Raw genomic sequence first — 19,715 nt, forward strand, 5'->3', positions numbered from 1 at the left:
AAACATAGGTCAGAGTGCAATGCGAGATTTACTCGCTCTGCACTCACCAATGTTCAACGCCAGTGTAACTCAAGCCTTATATGCATAAACTGAATCTAGCTTGTTAACTTTTCCCATTTCCCTCCATATAAATCCTGACAGTAGAAGAGGTCCTGGCTTCACACTGGAGGATGCTGGCGGCACAGCGGAGACTGAATGAAGCTGTTGAGCATCATGGACTGTTGTTGGGAAGGTTTTTGGCGTCACTACAGCAAGGTGGCAACCATTAATTTTTATTTTCTTTTTAATGTTCCATGTTGTTATTTGTTGGCACTTTTATAAAAAAAGGCTTAAAGTTTAAATCGGCTGTTGTGTAAGCTTCTTTAAAAAAAAACCCCAAAAAAACAAAAAAAACCCATAGAAACGTGTCATCACTGTAGCACTCCAGCAGTGTGCCCCCCCCCCCCCAGCAGTATATGTGTACCCCAGTAATGCATGTGGCCACAATGTGTTGAAATCAATGCAGCTGAAAGGTGGGCCCCTAGAGTCAATTACCATGGTGGGCTCCAGACTTCCCAGTCCGACCATGCTCACACCCGTTATATCTCTAGCTGCACTACCCGGCTTCGCCCGGGTTAATGACTGCTGTTAACAAAATAGAATGTATTAACAAAAATGTATTCTGCACACAAAACCACAAAACAAATAGATAGAAATGTAATTATAATGTCTGTCTCCCCCTCTTACCTCTCTTTCCCTGTCTGTTTCCCGGTGTCTCTCTGTCTCTTTGTCTGTCTCTTAACCCGTCTCTCTCTTTCCCTCTCTTTCCCTGTCAGCCTGTCTCTTTGTGTCTGTCTCTTACCCTGTCTGTGTCTGCCTCTTTCCCTGGCTGCATTGTGACATGCCAACATTCCATATAAGGGTGTGGCTGCGCATTCTTCTGAAGTTCTGGCTGCACTGTGGCTCCGAGCTCCATTCGCTTTAATGGAGGCAGGTTTTTTGGCGAATTACTATAAAGAGCGGGGTTAAAATTTCCCCTCAAAACATAGCCTATGACGCTCTCGGGGTCCAGAAGTGTGAGTGTGCAAAATTTTGTGGCTGTAGCTGCGATGGTGCTGATGCCAATCACGGACATACATATATATACACACACACACACACAGCTTTATATATTAGATATCTATGCATCTGTATAGATGCACCCAGCCCATTACACAACCTAGTAGGCCTGCATATATCTCAAGAATTTAGCCAACCATGCGTCAAGTGAGAAACAAAAAAACATTTTATTATAAAAAAGAAAAAGAAAAAAATAGATAGATAGATAGGGAGAGAGAGAGAAAGAGAGAGAGAGAGAGAATAACAATTAAATAAAAAAATTAACATTTTAATAAATATACAGGAAAATTCAAACTAACTAGAGCTAAAACGTCACTACACATCATGATTGATAGTGGTTGCTCGAATTGGAATATCCTTGCCTGGGCGGAGAAGCTAGCTGCGAAGGGAAGGACTGCGGCAGAAAGGAACACTCAGGGGTGGGGGGCACACGCACGTTTTTCGGAGGCTCAATCCTCTGCACTGGTGTGCTACGAAGTGTGTCTGGCATTTGTGGCCATGAATATTGTGAACCTGGAGCACGGTCTACCCTATTACTCAGAGTTGTCGTTTCATCCAGGTTCCCGGCTGCTGCTTGAGTTAGCGTCTCAAGAATGATTCTTTCGGCATGGCTTCTTTGTGTGGCATCCAACTTCTGTAGTCGCTCAGCAGTCAAGCTGGCAAAGCAGTCCATGCCGGCGTTGACCTGACTTTGTAAAATACGATTTGCCAAACAGATTAACTCTTCCGATGCCAAGGCGGCCTTTCTTTTTTGTTGATTACTTAGCCGCTGTGGCTGTGGTAGAGCTGAGGGCGCATTGTCTTCAATTTCCTCCCCACTACTTTCCTCCACACTAACGTGATGGTTCGGGATGTCGCCACTTGTTTGTGTCGAGAGAGCTTGGCAACCGTGCTGCGGGAACACAATACAGAAAATTAAAGTTTAAGCTAAACCCATCAATTTTTCAAAAACATAAATCAGCACCCCATCAGAGAAATTATACCCCATTAGATATATCATGCAATGGTAAAAAGGAGGGGGGTGGCACAAGTACTACGAGATATTACATGAAGAGAAACCAAGTGAAAAATTGTGAAAACATACCCTGCTGTAACTAAATAAAAGCATAGTGCATATAAACATAGGGTACTTAGTAAACACTGTTTTTGATCAAAATAAGCATAAAGCTATCCCATCAACGACAAGGTGTACCAAGTTGGGATAGTACCTACACTCTCCAATATTAAAACCTTACCATGGGTCTAAAATAGGCCTCAGTGTGGCTAAGGGCTGAGATCTTTTATTTAGTTACAGCAGGGTATGTTTTCACAATTTTTCCCTTGGTTTCTCTTTGTCTTATGGCCAGTGTGAACATGAGCTCACAAGCTCCTTGTTTTTATAGAGATATTACATGACATTCAACGGTATCAGAACTGAGTGGGGCTAAACTAGTAAAGGAGTTTACTATACTGACCTTTAAGCAATCACTTTTTCAGACTACACAATTAATCAATGACATGTGCATACAAAGCTTCAATGCTCTTCACCGGGAAGCACAGAAGGTACTTACATCTCCATCAGGGGAATCAGTCCGGATCTCTGGGTCTTGTTCTGTGGTCGGCCCGAATGAACACACTGATGCCCGTGGAAGCTCCTGGTTGTGGATGAAGTCCAGTAAGTGATAATACCACAGTGAGGGCACATAAACGTCATCTGTGCCAGCACCAGACTTCTTCGACTTCTCAACCTTGTTGAGTTCTTTCTTATACACAGTACGGAGGGACTGGATCTTTTTCCGAACCAGGCTCTCATCCACCTTCTCACAGGGATCATGCTGCCTAAATAGGGCAATTAATTTCTCATACGCCTTCCTTTTCTTATTTTTATTACAGTAGTCAGGTGATTTCACAAGCCAAAGGCAGGGCAGGGACCGATACAACTCAATGAGTTCACGAACAAACTGTTCACTATTGTAAGACATCTGAAATTAAGAAAAACACACAGTGAGCATACATGTAACTAACATTTTAACTAGATGGCTACTGAGGCTAGTATGTGGACAACGACAGGCCAGGGGGATGGGCATTTGCACATATAGAAGCATGCCCACAATGTAGAATTGCACATGAGAACATACACCCTCCCCCCCCCCCCCCCTGTAAAATGGCTGCCCATGCAAAAGGCTATGTACACAGATAGCTTGCAAGTGTACGAGCATGGCCACAAAGTAAAATAGAGTCATGATTGCATATAATTGATAGCTACAAATATATAAAATATATATATATATATATATATATATATATATATATATATATATATATAATGCTATACAAAATATAAAATATCATATTACACTTATAACAGAAACGCTACAAAAGATCCTAATTTGAGACCTCAAATGATGCCTTCCTTTCAAAGTAGATGGTGTAGATCCACAAATAACGGAACGTACTAGCGACTGAAAAGGGGACGCGGAAGACAATCCAGAGATGCACGCACCTAAGAACAAGGAATGGAAGCCCTACTACGTTGCCTTTATTTTATGAAAAGGTCGAGCAAACACAGAATGACAGCGCAGCAGTGGCCACCCAATCAGAGAATGACAACGCATCAGTGGCCAACAATCAGAGCACACATATACCCATATATGTTCACAGACAGACATTTTGCAGACATATATATTCCGTGGATATCTACCTAGCTAAAAAACAGATATATAATTAAACAAGCGGCACGGTGGCTCAGTGGTTAGCACTGCAGCCTTGCAGCGCTGGGGTCCTGGGTTCAAATCCCACCAAGGACACCATCTGCAAGGAGTTTGTATGTTCTCCCCGTGTTTGCGTGGGTTTCCTCCGGGTACTCCGGTTTCCTCCCACACTCCAAAGACATACAGATAGGGACTCTAGATTGTGAGCCCTAATGGGGACAGTGTTGCAAATGTATGTAAAGCGCTGTGGAATTAATAGCGCTATATAAATGAATAAAATTATTAAATTATTATTATTAAACAAGCAACATAACCATGTTCCCGTCTGCCCAGAGACGCTGTAGTGATGAAAAGTCAATTATCAAACGCACCAGCGTCTCCGGGCAGACGGGATATAGTTTGAAATTAAGGCACTTCCTTCGCAGATGCATTAGCGTCCTTTAAGCTGCCGCACGTCCCTTACGTCGACGCTACAATTCTATTGGGTGGCGCTGATTCGTGGCGGGCGGGTTCAATGTTGTTGATGCGGCCTGGTCAGGTAATATTGCGGCCAGAATGCATTCAACACCCTGGGGGGACGCAGAGGTGTGATACTTGATTAGAGAGGTGGACAGCAGGGACTATGACTGTACTAAACACCAGGAACATCCAGTCCTCCACAAGCAGGCTGTGCTGCAGAGGATCTGTCAGGGCCTATCCAAAAGATTTGGGGTGCAGCGTTCTAGTACCCAAATATGGAAGAAGCTAGCAGATCTCTGGTACAGATCCAGCAACTGCATTGCCAGCATCCGGTCACACAGCTAGCCACATCGTGGTGAGTGGTGTTAACATTGGTTGGCACAGTATATAGCAGCTCATTGGTTAACACACTATATGGCGGCTCTGCGGTTAACACAGTATATGACGGCTCCATGGTTAATGCAGTATATGGCGGCTCTGGGGTTAACACAGTATATGGCAGTTCAGGGGGTCAGCGATTAGCACAGTATATGGCGGCTCTGCAGTTAACACAGTATATGGCGGGTCAGCGATTAGTACAGTATCTGGCGGCTCTACGGTTATCACAGAATATGGCGGGTAAGGGGGTCAGCGATTAGCACAGTATATCACGGCTCCACGGTTAACGCAGTATATGGCGGGTAGCGATTAGCACAGTATATGGCTTCTCAGTTGCCTCCGCACGCACCACAACAGTAATTTCAGTGCCGTACCTCCAGTATATTGTATTTACTATGGTGTATAATAAGGTATATATTCTCCAGCACCTGCACACCATGGGCAGCAGGAGTCACCTGCAGAGCCAGAGCCCCAGCAGGAGTCACCTGCAGAGCCGGAGCCCCAGCAGGAGTCACCTGCAGAGCCCCAGCAGGAGTCACCTGCAGAGCCGGAGCCCCAGCAGAAGTCACCTGCAGTCTCGCCAGCATCACTCTATGACTTGGTTGCAGGCTTGCCTTCCGGTAATTTTTGCAGATAAAACAAGGTCCATTCAACTTGGCTAGGCTAGGGCTGTCATGTACTATGAAGCGTTTTGTCTTTCCCTAGCTGGTGATGCCAGAGGATTCGGGTGGAACCTCAGCCCCGTCATTACCTGACGAGAAGGAAAACCAAAACCGTAAGTTTTAAACAACAAACATACAGTTAGGTCCAGAAATATTTGGACAGTGACACAATTTTCGCGAGTTGGGCTCTGCATGCCACCACATTGGATTTGAAATGAAACCTCTACAACAGAATTCAAGTGCAGATTGTAACGTTTAATTTGAAGGTTTGAACAAAAATATCTGATAGAAATTGTAGGAATTGTACACATTTCTTTACAAACACTCCACATTTTAGGAGGTCAAAAGTAATTGGACAAATAAACCAAACCCAAACAAAATATTTTTATTTTCAATATTTTGTTGCGAATCCTTTGGAGGCAATCACTGCCTTAAGTCTGGAACCCATGGACATCACCAAACGCTGGGTTTCCTCCTTCTTAATGCTTTGCCAGGCCTTTACAGCCGCAGCCTTCAGGTCTTGCTTGTTTGTGGGTCTTTCCGTCTTAAGTCTGGATTTGAGCAAGTGAAATGCATGCTCAATTGGGTTAAGATCGGGTGATTGACTTGGCCATTGCAGAATGTTCCACTTTTTTGCACTCATGAACTCCTGGGTAGCTTTGGCTGTATGCTTGGGGTCATTGTCCATCTGTACTATGAAGCGCAGTCCGATCAACTTTGCGGCATTTGGCTGAATCTGGGCTGAAAGTATATCCCGGTACACTTCAGAATTCATCCGGCTACTCTTGTCTGCTGTTATGTCATCAATAAACACAAGTGACCCAGTGCCATTGAAAGCCATGCATGCCCATGCCATCACGTTGCCTCCACCATGTTTTACAGAGGATGTGGTGTGCCTTGGATCATGTGCCGTTCCCTTTCTTCTCCAAACTTTTTTCTTCCCATCATTCTGGTACAGGTTGATCTTTGTCTCATCTGTCCATAGAATACTTTTCCAGAACTGAGCTGGCTTCATGAGGTGTTTTTCAGCAAATTTAACTCTGGCCTGTCTATTTTTGGAATTGATGAATGGTTTGCATCTAGATGTGAACCCTTTGTATTTACTTTCATGAAGTCTTCTCTTTACTGTTGACTTAGAGACAGATACACCTACTTCACTGAGAGTGTTCTGGACTTCAGTTGATGTTGTGAACGGGTTCTTCTTCACCAAAGAAAGTATGCGGCGATCATCCACCACTGTTGTCATCCGTGGACGCCCAGGCCTTTTTGAGTTCCCAAGCTCACCAGTCAATTCCTTTTTTCTCAGACTGTACCCGACTGTTGATTTTGCTACTCCAAGCATGTCTGCTATCTCTCTGATGGAATTTTTCTTTTTTTTCAGCCTCAGGATGTTCTGCTTCACCTCAATTGAGAGTTCCTTAGACCGCATGTTGTCTGGTCACAGCAACAGCTTCCAAATGCAAAACCACACACCTGTAATCAACCCCAGACCTTTTAACTACTTTATTGATTACAGGTTAACGAGGGAGACGCCTTCAGAGTTAATTGCAGCCCTTAGAGTCCCTTGTCCAATTACTTTTGGTCCCTTGAAAAAGAGGAGGCTATGCATTAAAGAGCTATGATTCCTAAACCCTTTCTCCGATTTGGATGTGAAAACTCTCATATTGCAGCTGGGAGTGTGCATATTATATATATAATTGTATTTCTGAACATGTTTTTGTAAACAACTAAAATAACAAAACTTGTGTCACTGTCCAAATATTTCTGGACCTAACTGTATACCTCTAAATTATATGTATAAACATAATTAGCCTTGTTAAGTTTTACCATTCCCTCCATAGAAATCCCTACATTAGAAGACCTCCTGGCTTCACACAGGATGATGGCGTCACAGCAGACACTGGCAGAAGCAGTTGAACAGCATGGAGTGATGCTGGCAAGGTTTGTGGCGTCCCAACACCAGGGCGGCAGCCACTAATATTTTATTTTTGTTTAACCCCTTCAGCCCCCGGGCACTTTCCGTTTTTGTTTTTTGCTCCCCTTCTTCCGAGAGGCCTAACTTTTTTATTTTTCCATCAATCTTGCCATATGAGGGCTTGTTTTTTTGCGGGACGAGTTGTACTTTTAAGTGAAACCATAAGTTTTACCATATAGTGTACTGGAAAACGGCAAAAAAATTCCAAGTGCGGAAAAATTGGAAAAAAAGTGGGATTGTACAATAGTTTTTGGGATATGTTATTCACCGTGTTCACTATATGGTAAAACTGATGTGTGGGTATGATGCCTCAGGTCGGTGCGAGTTTGTAGACACCAAACATGTATAGGTTTACTTGTATCTAAGGGGTTAAAAAAAATTCACAAGCTTGTCCAAAAAACGTGGCGCACGTTTTGCGCCATTTTCCAAAACCCGTAGCGTTCTCATTTTTCAGGATCTGAGGCTCAGTGATGGCTTATTTTTTGCGTCTCGACCTGACGTTCTTAACGGTACCATTTTTGCGCAGATGCTACGTTTTGATCGCCTGTTATTGCATTTTGCGCAAAATTTGCGGCGACCAAAAAACGTAATTTTGGCGTTTGGAATTTTTTTGCCGCTACGCCGTTTACTGATCAGATTCATTGATTTTATATTTTGATAGATCGGGCATTTCTGAACGTGGCGATAGCACATATGTGTGTATATTTTATTTTTTTAACCCTTTAATTTTCAATGGGGTGAAAGGGGGGTGATTTGAACTTTTAGGTTTTTTTATTTTTTTTTAATTTAAAACTTTTTTTTTTTTATTTTACTAGTCCCCCTAGGGGGCTATTGCGATCAGCAATCCGATCGCTCTGCACTATCTGCAGATCTCAGCTACAGAGCTGAGAACTGCAGATTTGCTGCTTCACTTTCAATGCCGGCTGTATTCCGGCATTGAGAGGAAGTGACTCATGTTAGCTACAGGCGTCATCACATGACCCTGTGCTACCATGGCAACCGCCGAAAGTCACGTGATCATGTCACGTGACTTCCGGTGGGGGCGGGGTAAGTCACTGTCATGGCGGCGCCCATATACATATCGCTGCCAAGACTTTGGCAGTGAAATGTAAGGGGTTAATGGCCGCGGGTGGAAGCGATTCCACCCGCGGCTAGCAGGCACACATATCAGCTGTTGATAACAGCTGATATGTGCGCGTCTCGCCGCCGCCTGCCGGCGGCAGGGGGCGGGGCTTACCGGCACACGATCCATGACGTATCTAGTACGTCATGGGTCGTTAAGGGGTTAAAACATGTTTTTTCAACTTTTTCAGTTGTTATAAAAAAAAAAAATAAACCCCTTAAATTTTATATCTGCTGTTGTGTAAGCCTTTTTTTTAAAAAAAAAAAATAATGTGGCCAACCAGATGTTTAACCCCTCCATGGGTAGGGGGGATGCGCCGGGACTCAGTGTGGGTGACGGGAAGGTGCCGTTGGGACGGGCGGGTGTCGTTTGTGTACTCACTCAGTCCAATGACACTGTCACCGACAACTGTGGTAAACCAAAGTTCTGGACACTGCTGCCACTTGGAGGGAGCAGGCCTGGATCCCGTGCCCGTTGGTGTTGCCTGTTAGTCTGTGACCTTTTCCTTGGCACCTTGTCCTCTAGTTGGTCCCTATAGTATGAAACTAGTCGGGTCCCGCTCACCAATATGGCTAACTGGGTGAGCTTGCTTTCAGGGTTCACGCTTGGGATTTTCTGGACCATGTGAGTGGAAAGTCCTATCCCCCTCGTTGCGCTAGTACCCCGATTTTGGAGCGGGTGGAGAACGAGTCTTGAAGGCTCCGTCCTCGTCGGGTAAATTGTCAAGACGCCTGAAGCTTCTTCCTGACCTAGGGTCCACGTACCCCGTCATGCCCTGGCCCCTGCCCGGTGATCGCACAAGGCCGCCGGCTGTCCTCCTCGTCAGTCTGTGCCCCTTGTCACGATCCCCTGCGACCGGGGTCCAGCTCTTACCAGGTCCAGATTAACGTCTGCCACCTAGTAGTCTCAAGGAGCACAGCTCCTATTCCCTCCTCTCTCTCCCTCTCTCCTCCGACACTTCACCACTCCGTGACCTCTCCACTCGAGAGTCACTCATCAACTCACTGTCTCCTGACCCTCCCTTAACCAACCCCACACTCAGGCCATCCACTAGTGTGTCTGGTGGGTGTGGTGCAGAGTGTTCCTAGGATTTGTTAATTAGCTGTTCTTGGCAACACCAATGGTTATTAGTCCGTAACCAAGGAGGAGGTGGATACTGTGCAGAAGGGCAGATTGCATAATACCCTGTGATGACCTGCTAGGCCAGGGCTTCACACTTACATCTCCAACAGCGAAGTCAGTCCGGATCTCTGTGTCTTGTTCCAGGGTCAGCTGCATCAAACATACCGTTGTCCGAGGTAGCTCTTGGTCACGGGTGAAGTCCAGAAAGTCACAGTACCATAACGAGGGCACAAAAACCTCATCTGTGCACATGAGTAGTATCACCATACAGTGCCCACATGAGACGCAGGACATGAGTAATACTGCCATATAGTGCCCACATCTATGCAGCATATAATACTGCCATATAGTGTCCACATAATATGCATCAAAAGCATCTCTGGCTTAATACCAGCTCGTAAAACAAAGATCTTATTAACTCCTTATTACCCAGCGAGCCACACGGCACAAGGGCCGCTGGCAGAGTTGGATACAGCGCCAGAAGATGGCGCTTCTATGAAAGCGCCATTTTCTGGGGTGGCTGCGGACTGCAATTAGCAGGGGGGGGGGGGGGGTCAGAAAGCTTGTGCCACCCTGCGATGTGGATTCCAGCCCCCAGCCACCTAATTGTACCTGCCTGGACACAAAAATTTGGTGAAGCCCATTGTTTTTTTTTTTGCATTATTTCATGAAAATGGTCAGTGTTGCTATTCACTGGCTGTGGCATTAACTGTACAGGACCTGCATGATGTCATAGCCACGTGACCGGTCTGTAGCCAATGAAGTTACAACATTCACACCGGGCTTGTCACGTGCCTATGACGTCACAAAAGGCCATTGACCCATTTGCAGCAATGAAGCAACAAAACGGTAAGTAAAATGATAATGTTTATTAACTGTATTGTGTAGTTTATAGCCACCCGCCACCCCATCCCATCCCATTACTGTAAAGATCGACAGCGGACACAAGATTGTATTATCTCGATTCCACTCTCAATCTTTACAAAGCTAAAAATCTATTGCATTTTTGAAGCAGGAACAATTACCTGTAGCCGGTCTCCCCCCCGAAACACGTGCACCGCTGTCTCTGCCATCACGCATGTGTACCCAAAGTGGCCGCGGCCTTATATACCCACTATGACGCTGTGCAGCCAAGCCAATCACAGTAACACCACAGCAAAGATGGCTGCGGCGTTATTGTGAGGGCAAGCAACATCAGATGTGTTCATTGGCTGGAAAAAAAAGGTGACAGGAAGTCAGAAATGAAAATGAAAGTATTGTAGAAAATACAGTTTTATTCGTCGGATAGTGAATACATCGAATACCCTATTATCCGTCATATAGGGAATAGTGGCGAATACATTCGCTCATCCCTATATGTACACAAATAGCTTGCAAGTATAGAAGCATGACTGCACTGTCAAATAGGGCTATAATAGCAGAAGATTAAGGGTATGTGCGCACTAGGCGTTTTTTTCACGCTGCGTTTTTGTGCGTTTGTCTAAAAAAACGCACCTGCGGCTAAAAAAATGCGGCAAAAACGCATGCGTTTTTGCCGCGATTTGGTGCGTTTTTTGCTGCGTTTTTGCTCACTGCGTTTTTAATCAGTGCACAATGCCATTAAAGATTGTTGATGAAAAAAAAAAAAAAAAAAGGTCTGATGTCATTTCCTTCTTCAAAATGTTCATTGTATGCAGGAGAGCAGACAGCTGCAGAACTAGTGTATGCAGGAGAGCAGACAGCAGCTGCGGAACTACAAGTCTCAGCATCCTCCATTCACTAGTGTATGGAGGAGAGCAGACAGCAGCTGCAGAACTACAAGTCTCAGCATCCTCCATTCACTAGTGTATGCAGGAGAGCAGACAGCAGCTGCAGAACTACAAGTCTCAGCATCCTCCATTCACTAGTGTATGCAGGAGAGCAGACAGCAGCTGCAGAACTACAAGTCTCAGCATCCTCCATTCACTAGTGTATGCAGGAGAGCAGACAGCAGCTGCAGAACTACAAGGCTCAGCATCCTCCATCCAGGACTGTATGCAGTTTTTTGCCCAAAAAGAAAAAAAAATGACGTGGGCTTCGCCATATTTTTGTATGCTAGCTGGGTACAGCAGGCAGGTACGGGCTGCCCCCAACCCCCAGCTGCCTATTTGTACCCGGCTGGGAACCAAAAATATAGAGAAGCCCTTTTTTTTTTAATTATTTCATGAAATAATTAAAAAAAAAAATGACGTGGGCTTCGCCTAATTTTTGAGTCCAGCCGGGTACAACTAGGCAGCTGGTGATTGGAATCCACAGTGCAGGGTGCCCATGCTTTCTGGGCACCCCCACTGCGAATTGCAGTCCGCAGCCACCCCAGAAAATGGCGCTTTCATAGAAGCGCCATCTTCTGGCGCTGTATCCAACTCTTCCAGCTGCCCTGAAGCCGGGTGGCTAGCTAGGTAATAATGGAGTTAGGGCTAGCTGTATATTATCAGCTAGCCCTAAGCCCGAAATTCATGGTGTCACGCCAATATTAGACATGGCCACCATGAATTTCTAGTAATGATAAAAAAAAAAACACAACACAGAGAAAAATATTTTTATTAGAAATAAAACACAACACAATTAGTGACTCCATCTTTATTAAAATAAACCCCCCTCCGCAGTAATCCTGGGTCAGGGTCCCGCGCCGTCCAATCAGGATCCAATATCATCTGATCGGTTTGCTGGAAGGCAAAGCGATCAGATGATGTGTCAGGATCAAGTGCCTGAAGCACATCACACGTCGGCTGATTGTATAAAAGCCGATTATACAATCAGCTGATGCATCAGTGCAAAAAAAAAAAAAATAAATAATACTCACTTATGTGCTGTGCTGATTACCGGCAGCTCCTGGAGCGATCGATTGGACAGGAGTCTGATCCTATACGATCGCTGCCGGTAATCAGCTGATGAAGTCCCCTGACGGCAGGATCAGCTGATAGCCGGCCGGGCGCGAAAAAGCCGGCGACACCGCGATCAGCTGATGCGTCAGGTGACTGCATCAGGTGATCCACCGCCAGGTCCTGCAAGCAAGGTCCTGCCCCGGGGAGACTGCACACCGCCAGAGCGGCGGGACCGGGAGGAGATGGGAGCGGGCATGGCATCGGGACCCTGCAGACAGGTGAGTATATGACTTTTTTTTTTTTTCTACTGTTCACTTTGTTTTTCGCCGCTGCCTCCACCTCCTGCCTGTACATGGCGCCGCACGGAGCTGACATGCACAGGACGGGAGGTGGACGCAGCGGTGACGGTACTGGGAGGATTCCTGCTTCTGTGTCTACCAACAGAAGGAATCCTCTTCCTGTACACGTCACTGTAGTGCCCACCCCTTGCGTTTATAGCTGCGTTTTTAGTCATAGAAACGCGGCTATATGCGTTTTTCATTGCGTTTTTAACATCTCATTGAATTCAATGAGTGAAAAACGCAGTGGAAAACGCAGAAATAATTGACATGCTGCGTTTTTGTGGTCACCACAAAAACGCAGCTAAAAAAAAAACGCTGTGTGAGGACAGCACTTCTGAAAACCCATTGACATTGCTGGGGAAGCAATGTCACTGCGTTTTCAGCACAAAAACACGGTAAAAAACGCCGCTAAAAACACGGCAAAAACGCCTAGTGCGCACAAGGCCTAAGAGGTGTCCTATAAATAAAGTAAAAAATGGAAACACAGTTGAGACCCCAAAACAATGCCTACTGTGCAGTGTACAAACGTCAGAAAAACTGTTGAATAACAGATGAATCGATGTGGAGTCACAGCCCGGAGGACTCTACTGCAATCTGCAAAACAGAACAAAGGATGGAAGCGCTATTATGAAGGCAAGGCCGCCCAGTCACAACGCAGTTACGACCACCAATCGGAGTAGAGGGGGTGCGGAAAAGGCAATGTAGATGCACGCCTATGTTAGTAATCAAGATTTGAATCGTGCTATGTGACAGGGTCCCAGCGAGTTGTTATGGTTCGCCGTATCGTTGCTGTGTCGTTGGGAAGATCTGACTGACAGCTCACTAGCGACCCTGTAGCGACGTATCAGCGATCCTGACCAGGTCGTATCGTGGTCGGAATCGCTGGTACGTTGTTTAGTGAGACAGTACACTTAGCTAACATAAATGAATTCAAGTCCCCAGGTCCAGATGAATTACACCCCAGAGTACTGAAGGAGATAGCAGAGGAAATATTAGAACCACTCGTCATAATTTTTTAAAATTCCTGGAGAGCAGAAGTTCCAGAAGACTGGAGAAGAGCAAATGTTATCCCTATCTTCAAAAAGGGGAAGGTGGACCCAGGGAACTACAGGCCTGTGAGCCTGACTTCCATACCAGGAAAGATCTTTGAACAAATTATTAAACAACATTTATGCAAGTAACTGGATGAGAATGAAGTGATTAACCAGAGCCAGCATGGGTTTGTAACTAATAAGTCATGTCAGACTAACTTAATTTCCTTCTATGAAAGAATCACTGACTGGGTGGATCAGGGAAATGCAGTAGATATAGTATATCTTGACTTCAGCAAAGCATTTGACAAAGTATCTCATACAGTCCTTATTAAAAAAAATGACCAAGTGTGGAATGGACGTGGCAACTGTTAGATGGATTTGCAACTGGCTTAGTGATCGGAGTCAAAGAGTGGTCATAAATGGCTGCACATCCAGTTGGAAGACTGTCTCAAGTGGGGTACCACAGGGCTCTGTGCTGGGCCCCATGTTGTTCAACATCTTTATCAATGATTTAGATGAAGGAATTAAGGGTAAACTGATTACATTTGCTGATGACACAAAGCTAGGAGGAAAAGCTAATACTAAAGAATAGAGAGAGAATTCAAAAAGATCTAAACAAGCTGGAACAGTGGGCAGTACTAATAAAATTGTTTTTAACACAGAGAAATGCAAAGTCATACATCTTGGCAAGAATAATGAAAATAGCATATACAGCATGGGAGGAATAGAGCTATCCAACAGCATATGTGAAAAAGACTTAGGGGTACTTTGCACACTACGACATTGCAAGCCGATGCTGCGATGCCGAGCGCGATAGTCCCCGCCCCCGTCGCAGCAGCGATATCTTGTAATTGCTGCCGTAGCGAACATTATCGCTACGGCAGCTTCGTACGCACTTACCTGCCCTGCGACATCGCCCTGGCCGGCGACCTGCCTCCTACCTAAGGGGACGGGTCGTGCGGCGTCACAGTGATGTCACACTGCAGGCGGCCAATAGAAGCGGAGGGGCGGAGATGAACGGGACGTAAACATCCCGCCCACCTTCCGCATTGCAGCCGGGATGCAGGTAAGGTGATGTTCCTCGCTCCTACGGCTTCACACACAGTGATATGTGCTGTCTGCTGGAACGAGGAACAACATCGTACCTGTCGCTGCTGCAAAATTATGGAAATGTCGGACCCTACACCGATCATACGATAACGACGCTTTTGCGCTCGTTAATCGTATGTAAAAGGATTCACATACTGCGATGTCGACAGCGACGCCGGATGTGCGTCACTTTCGATTTGAGCCCATCGACATCGCACCTGCAATGTCACAACGTGCAAAGTACCCCTTAGGTATACTAATAGATCACAGACTGAACATGAGTCAACAGCAGCAGCAAAAAAAGCAAACACCAATCTAGGATGTATTAACAAAAGCATACATTCTAGATCACGTGAAGTCATTATGTAGCGCCCAGAGAAGGGGGTACTCGGTCCCGGGCAGTAACAAATGGGAATATCACTCTGGTGGCCGTTGCCTGGTCCCGTTCTCTGGGCCCCTTTTTTTAATGGGGGTATATACAGGGGAGCTAAGAGTTTTTGTCATGTGACGCCACCTGCGGGTTGCGGTTAGGGATGAAGAACCGCCGCTGCTTAATGTAGGTACTCCCAGGACTGATCGTAGTAGCAGCCATGATGCTTGGCCTTCCATAGGTAGAGCTGTGCCTGGGAGATGTAGAGGGGCAATAACGGAGACCAGTCTGTAGATTGTATTAAACAGTCCTTACTCACTGTGGACCCTCGGGTGCTGGTTCCAATCCAAGTATTGCCAGTGCCAGTTGGTGGCAAGGGTGCTCTATCCCCGGCACTCTTAGTTCAGTTGAGACCCCGAAGCCTGGAACTTTGGGGTCCCCTAGCTGTGATACAGCGGTCTATCCGTTCGGCTAGCAGTGCGGACCCTGCAGGGAAGTAAGTGTTCGAACCCCGATCCTAGTTTACTGCTGATACCCCCATAACTGTAAGGTCAGTGAGGCCCCTGCAGGTAATTGCCAGGCCGTAGGAAACTGACGCCTGACCTAAGGCCCTGTGCCCCGCGCGTGCCCAGATTCCATTGGTGCTCCCTCGTACCGTCCCTGGGGTCTTGACTCCAGCCCAGAGGTATTTGTTTGCTCTCTGCTAGCAACCTGACTCCCTTGCCCCCTGGTCACCGTTACACAGGCCCAGCTTGAGGCACGTCTGCTCCCTTCACTAAATTTCTGCAGACTGCTCCCTGTTCTTCCTGTCCCCTCCTCCCCCCCTCCCCGGCTAATCCCATGGCGTCCAACCCCTTACGTGGTTGACCTAACCCTCTATGCCCTGGTGTGAGAGGCTACTGGGAATTTAGGTGTGTTGCTGTTGCTGGCACTGGTGTTATAGGACCGAGGAGGTAGGTCCTGCATCCCCGGGAGGATGCAGTTCCCTGTAGTGCCCTGAGTGGCTCAGGGTCGCTACATTTATCCCCCTTTACTCCTCTTTGGTCAGACCTCATCTGGAATATTGTGTCCAGTTCTGAGCACCATATTTTAAAAAAGACATCAACAAACTGGAGCAAGTTCAGAGAAGAGTGACCAGAATGGTGACTGGTCTGCACACCATGTCCTATGATACAGGATTTAGGATTGTTTAGCTTGAAAAAGAGAAGACTAAGAGGAGACCTAATAGCGGTCTACAAATATCTTAAAGGCTGTCACACTGTAGAGGGATCATTTTATTCTCATTTTCTCAAGGAAAGACTAGAAGCAATGGGATGAAACTGTGATGTTCAGTCCAGATGAGGATCCACGGGACAGCGCACAGGACACCCCCAGGGAGACAACCGGGAGCGAGCCCCTATACAGGGACTGTCTGGCAGCCGCCCCAGAGGACCTAGATGCACAGCAGCTGAGACACAAGTGAATACGGGTTAGCGTCCTTAAGCTGTCCGTGCGGGACATGGCTGTTGGTCCAATGGTAGATGCGGGCCGAAGGGGATCAGGATGGTTGACTGGAACCAGGTACAGGTGCCGACTGGTGGTATTAGATGGAGTCCAGAACCGGCGACGGGTACATGCTGGCGGGAGATGATGGGATCCAAAGCTGACTGTCACCGTGGTGTCTCCTGGGAAACCGAAAGGCTGGACGCACTCAGGTTGGCAGTATCTGTGGGCATAGACAGGGTTAACCTGGGTACGAGACACAGATGGACCTGAACATCTGGCACAAGAGACAAAGCTACAATAACCCGTTGAACAGGCACCGCCCATATGGAAAAGAAAGTCTTTTATACCATGAACCTGTTATCAGCCATATCCTGTTTCAGAGACGCTGGCCCTTTAAGAAGAGGTGAGAGAGCGCACCCGCACCCTAGTGCGCAGGCGCAAAGCCCGAGAGCCGGAGATCAGCACAGGACGCCGAGGAACGAATGCAGGAGACCTGGAGGCAGAGTCCTGGACCGCAGCGAGACGGCAGGATCGGGGAGCAGAGGGCACGGAGGACGCAGAGGACGGGAAGCGGGAGCAGCGGCTGTGGTCAGAGTGTATGGGGACCGGATCAGTGAGTAACGAGCGACGCCGTGGCCCAGGGAGCGAGACAGAAACTGATGGGGAGGAGACACAGATTAGATATTAGGCTAGGTTCACATTTCCGTCAATTTGTATCAGTCACAATCCGCGGCTCTGGTAAACAACGGGATCCGTTTGGCGGATTCCGTTGTTCCCATATACTTGTATGAGCGGCGGATTGTGACTGATGACGCTGCGTTGCATCCTCCGCCCGACTGATCAGTTGTGGAATGACTGACTGTCGGGCGGCAGGAACACAGAGTGTAACGTTTTTTGAGCAGCGGCTCCCTGCACATATAACCAGGGTACACATCGCGTTACTAAGCAAAGCGCTTTGCTTAGTTACCCGATATATACCCTGGCTACGTGTGCAATGAACGAACGAACACACACACACACACACACACACACACACACACACACACACACACACACACACACACACACACACACACACCCCCCTGTCCCCAGCCATGCAGTCCCCGACACTGACGTCTTCAGCGGCATAGCCCCGCTTGGCTCCACGCACTCCGCCCACCATTCTCGGTGGCCGAACGATCAGCTGATCACCCGGCGGCCGGCTGCTGTGAGCGATCAGCTGATCACCCGTCTTCTGTGAGCGATCAGCTGATCACCCGGCTGCTGTGAGCGATCAGCTGATCACCCGGCTGCTGTGAGCGATCAGCTGATCACCCGGCTGCTGTGAGCGATCAGCTGATCACCCGGCTGCTGTGAGCGATCAGCTGATCACCCGGCTGCTGTGAGCGATCAGCTGATCACCCGGCTGCTGTGAGCGATCAGCTGATCACCCGGCTGCTGTGAGCGATCAGCTGATCGCTCTCATTAGCCAGCCGCTGGGAGATCATCTGTTCCCTCTCAAAGACGGCCGGCTATTGTGAACGATCAGCTGATCGTTCTCTCTTTTACAACGGAGTCAGACAATGAATTCTAATTCTTGTCATCCGTTGTACAACGCATCAGTCACAAGTGTCAAGCAACGCATGTGACTGATGCAAAACAACGGAAATGTGAACCTAGCCTTACAAAAAACTTTCTGACAGTGAGGGTGATCAACGAGTGGAACAGGCTGCCACAAGAGGTGGCGAGTTCCTCTTCAATGGAAGTCTTTAAAGAGGTTGGATGGACATCTGTCTGGGATGATTTAGTGAATCCTGCTTTGAGCAGGGGGTTGGACTAGATGACCCAGGAGCTCCATTCCAACTCTAATATTCTGTGATTCCATGTATTAGGCCTAAGCCACACGGCGAGAAAATCGGTGCGAGTGGAGTGCTATAAAACATCGCATTCCACCAATTTTAGCCTGTGTGTCAGCACACATGAGCGATTATTTTCTCAGCCCTAATCAGACCGAGAAAACAATCACAGCATGCTGCGACTCTAATGCGAGACTCTTTCTCTCGCACCCATTCAAGTGAATGGGGCGAGGGGAAAAAAAAAAAAAAAAAAAAAAAAAAAAAAAAAAAAAATCGCACTGCACTCGCGGTACATCGGTGTACTGCTAGTGCAGTGTGAGAATGGCAATAGCTGGCTACGCAGGAGAGAGGGAGAGAAATCCCTCCCTCCCCTCCTGAGTGCCGGCCGCTCCCCGCAGCTGAGGTCTGCTCGCACGAACGGACCTCAGTTGCAAGGACACACGCATGACACTCGGCTCTGCTGAACTGCCAGCATGGGCTGAGTGTCATGCAAGTGGATCGCAGTACTCCCCGTGTGGCCCCGGCCTTATTTAGCTGCTGTTCAACATAGAGATGATGGAGTGATGCGGAGATCAATTTCTCCCTTGCTACACTTAGAATTACTGTGCCATGGAACAGGAGCTTTTGCATGATTTTAACCCCTCTTGAATTCAAGGATGGTGAGTGGCATACCTATCTCAGATCTGTGTTATATTCATCCAAAGATTGTGGCTTGGTGGACAGACAAGTTGTGAATGAACTAATCTTTTAGGATTAGCAGGACTGACCCTATTAGATGACCATAGATCTTTTTGGCTTTGATGGATTGCAGCGGTACTGAGTAAAAATGCTTTTATCACATCAGGTTACGTAATTGTCATGAGGTGCTCTATGAAAGCAAACCTAGAATCCATTAAGATGAGGCTCACACGATGCATATTTGGTGCTACTTTACAGAAAGGTGTCATGAGTGTGCCATTTCCTAATGTCACCTCTTGGAGTCCTGGAGTCAGGAGGTCTCAGCATTTGATTGAGGGCCTTCTCACTGTTATCAAGCTGATGTAGAGCACTGTCCTTTAATACAGAGTTGTCTCTTGTTATATAGAGCACTGTCCCTTATTACATAGCATTCTCTCTTGTTATATATAGTGCTGTCCCTTATTACACAGCATCCTCTCTTGTTATATATAGTGCTGTCCCTTATTACATAGCATCCTCTCTTGTTATATATA

General features: G+C 46.9%; 1 protein-coding gene across 2 annotated transcripts in view; it reads right to left on the bottom strand.

The window, feature by feature from the left end:
- Window positions 1-1,299: 1,299 nt before the first annotated feature.
- LOC142303254 (uncharacterized) overlaps window positions 1,300-19,715 on the bottom strand; it is a 30,086-nt gene continuing 11,670 nt past the window's right edge. For both annotated transcript variants that reach the window (XM_075344488.1, XM_075344487.1), the window contains 2 exons: window positions 2,649-3,059; window positions 1,300-1,990 (listed from right to left, as the gene is read on the bottom strand). In XM_075344488.1, coding sequence (XP_075200603.1) covers window positions 1,421-1,990; window positions 2,649-3,059 — 981 coding nt within the window. In that variant the 3' untranslated portion in view covers window positions 1,300-1,420. The remainder of the gene's footprint in view (window positions 1,991-2,648; window positions 3,060-19,715) is intronic.

This window comes from Anomaloglossus baeobatrachus, chromosome 4, assembly GCF_048569485.1.
Source record: "Anomaloglossus baeobatrachus isolate aAnoBae1 chromosome 4, aAnoBae1.hap1, whole genome shotgun sequence".
NCBI lineage: Eukaryota > Metazoa > Chordata > Amphibia > Anura > Aromobatidae > Anomaloglossus > Anomaloglossus baeobatrachus.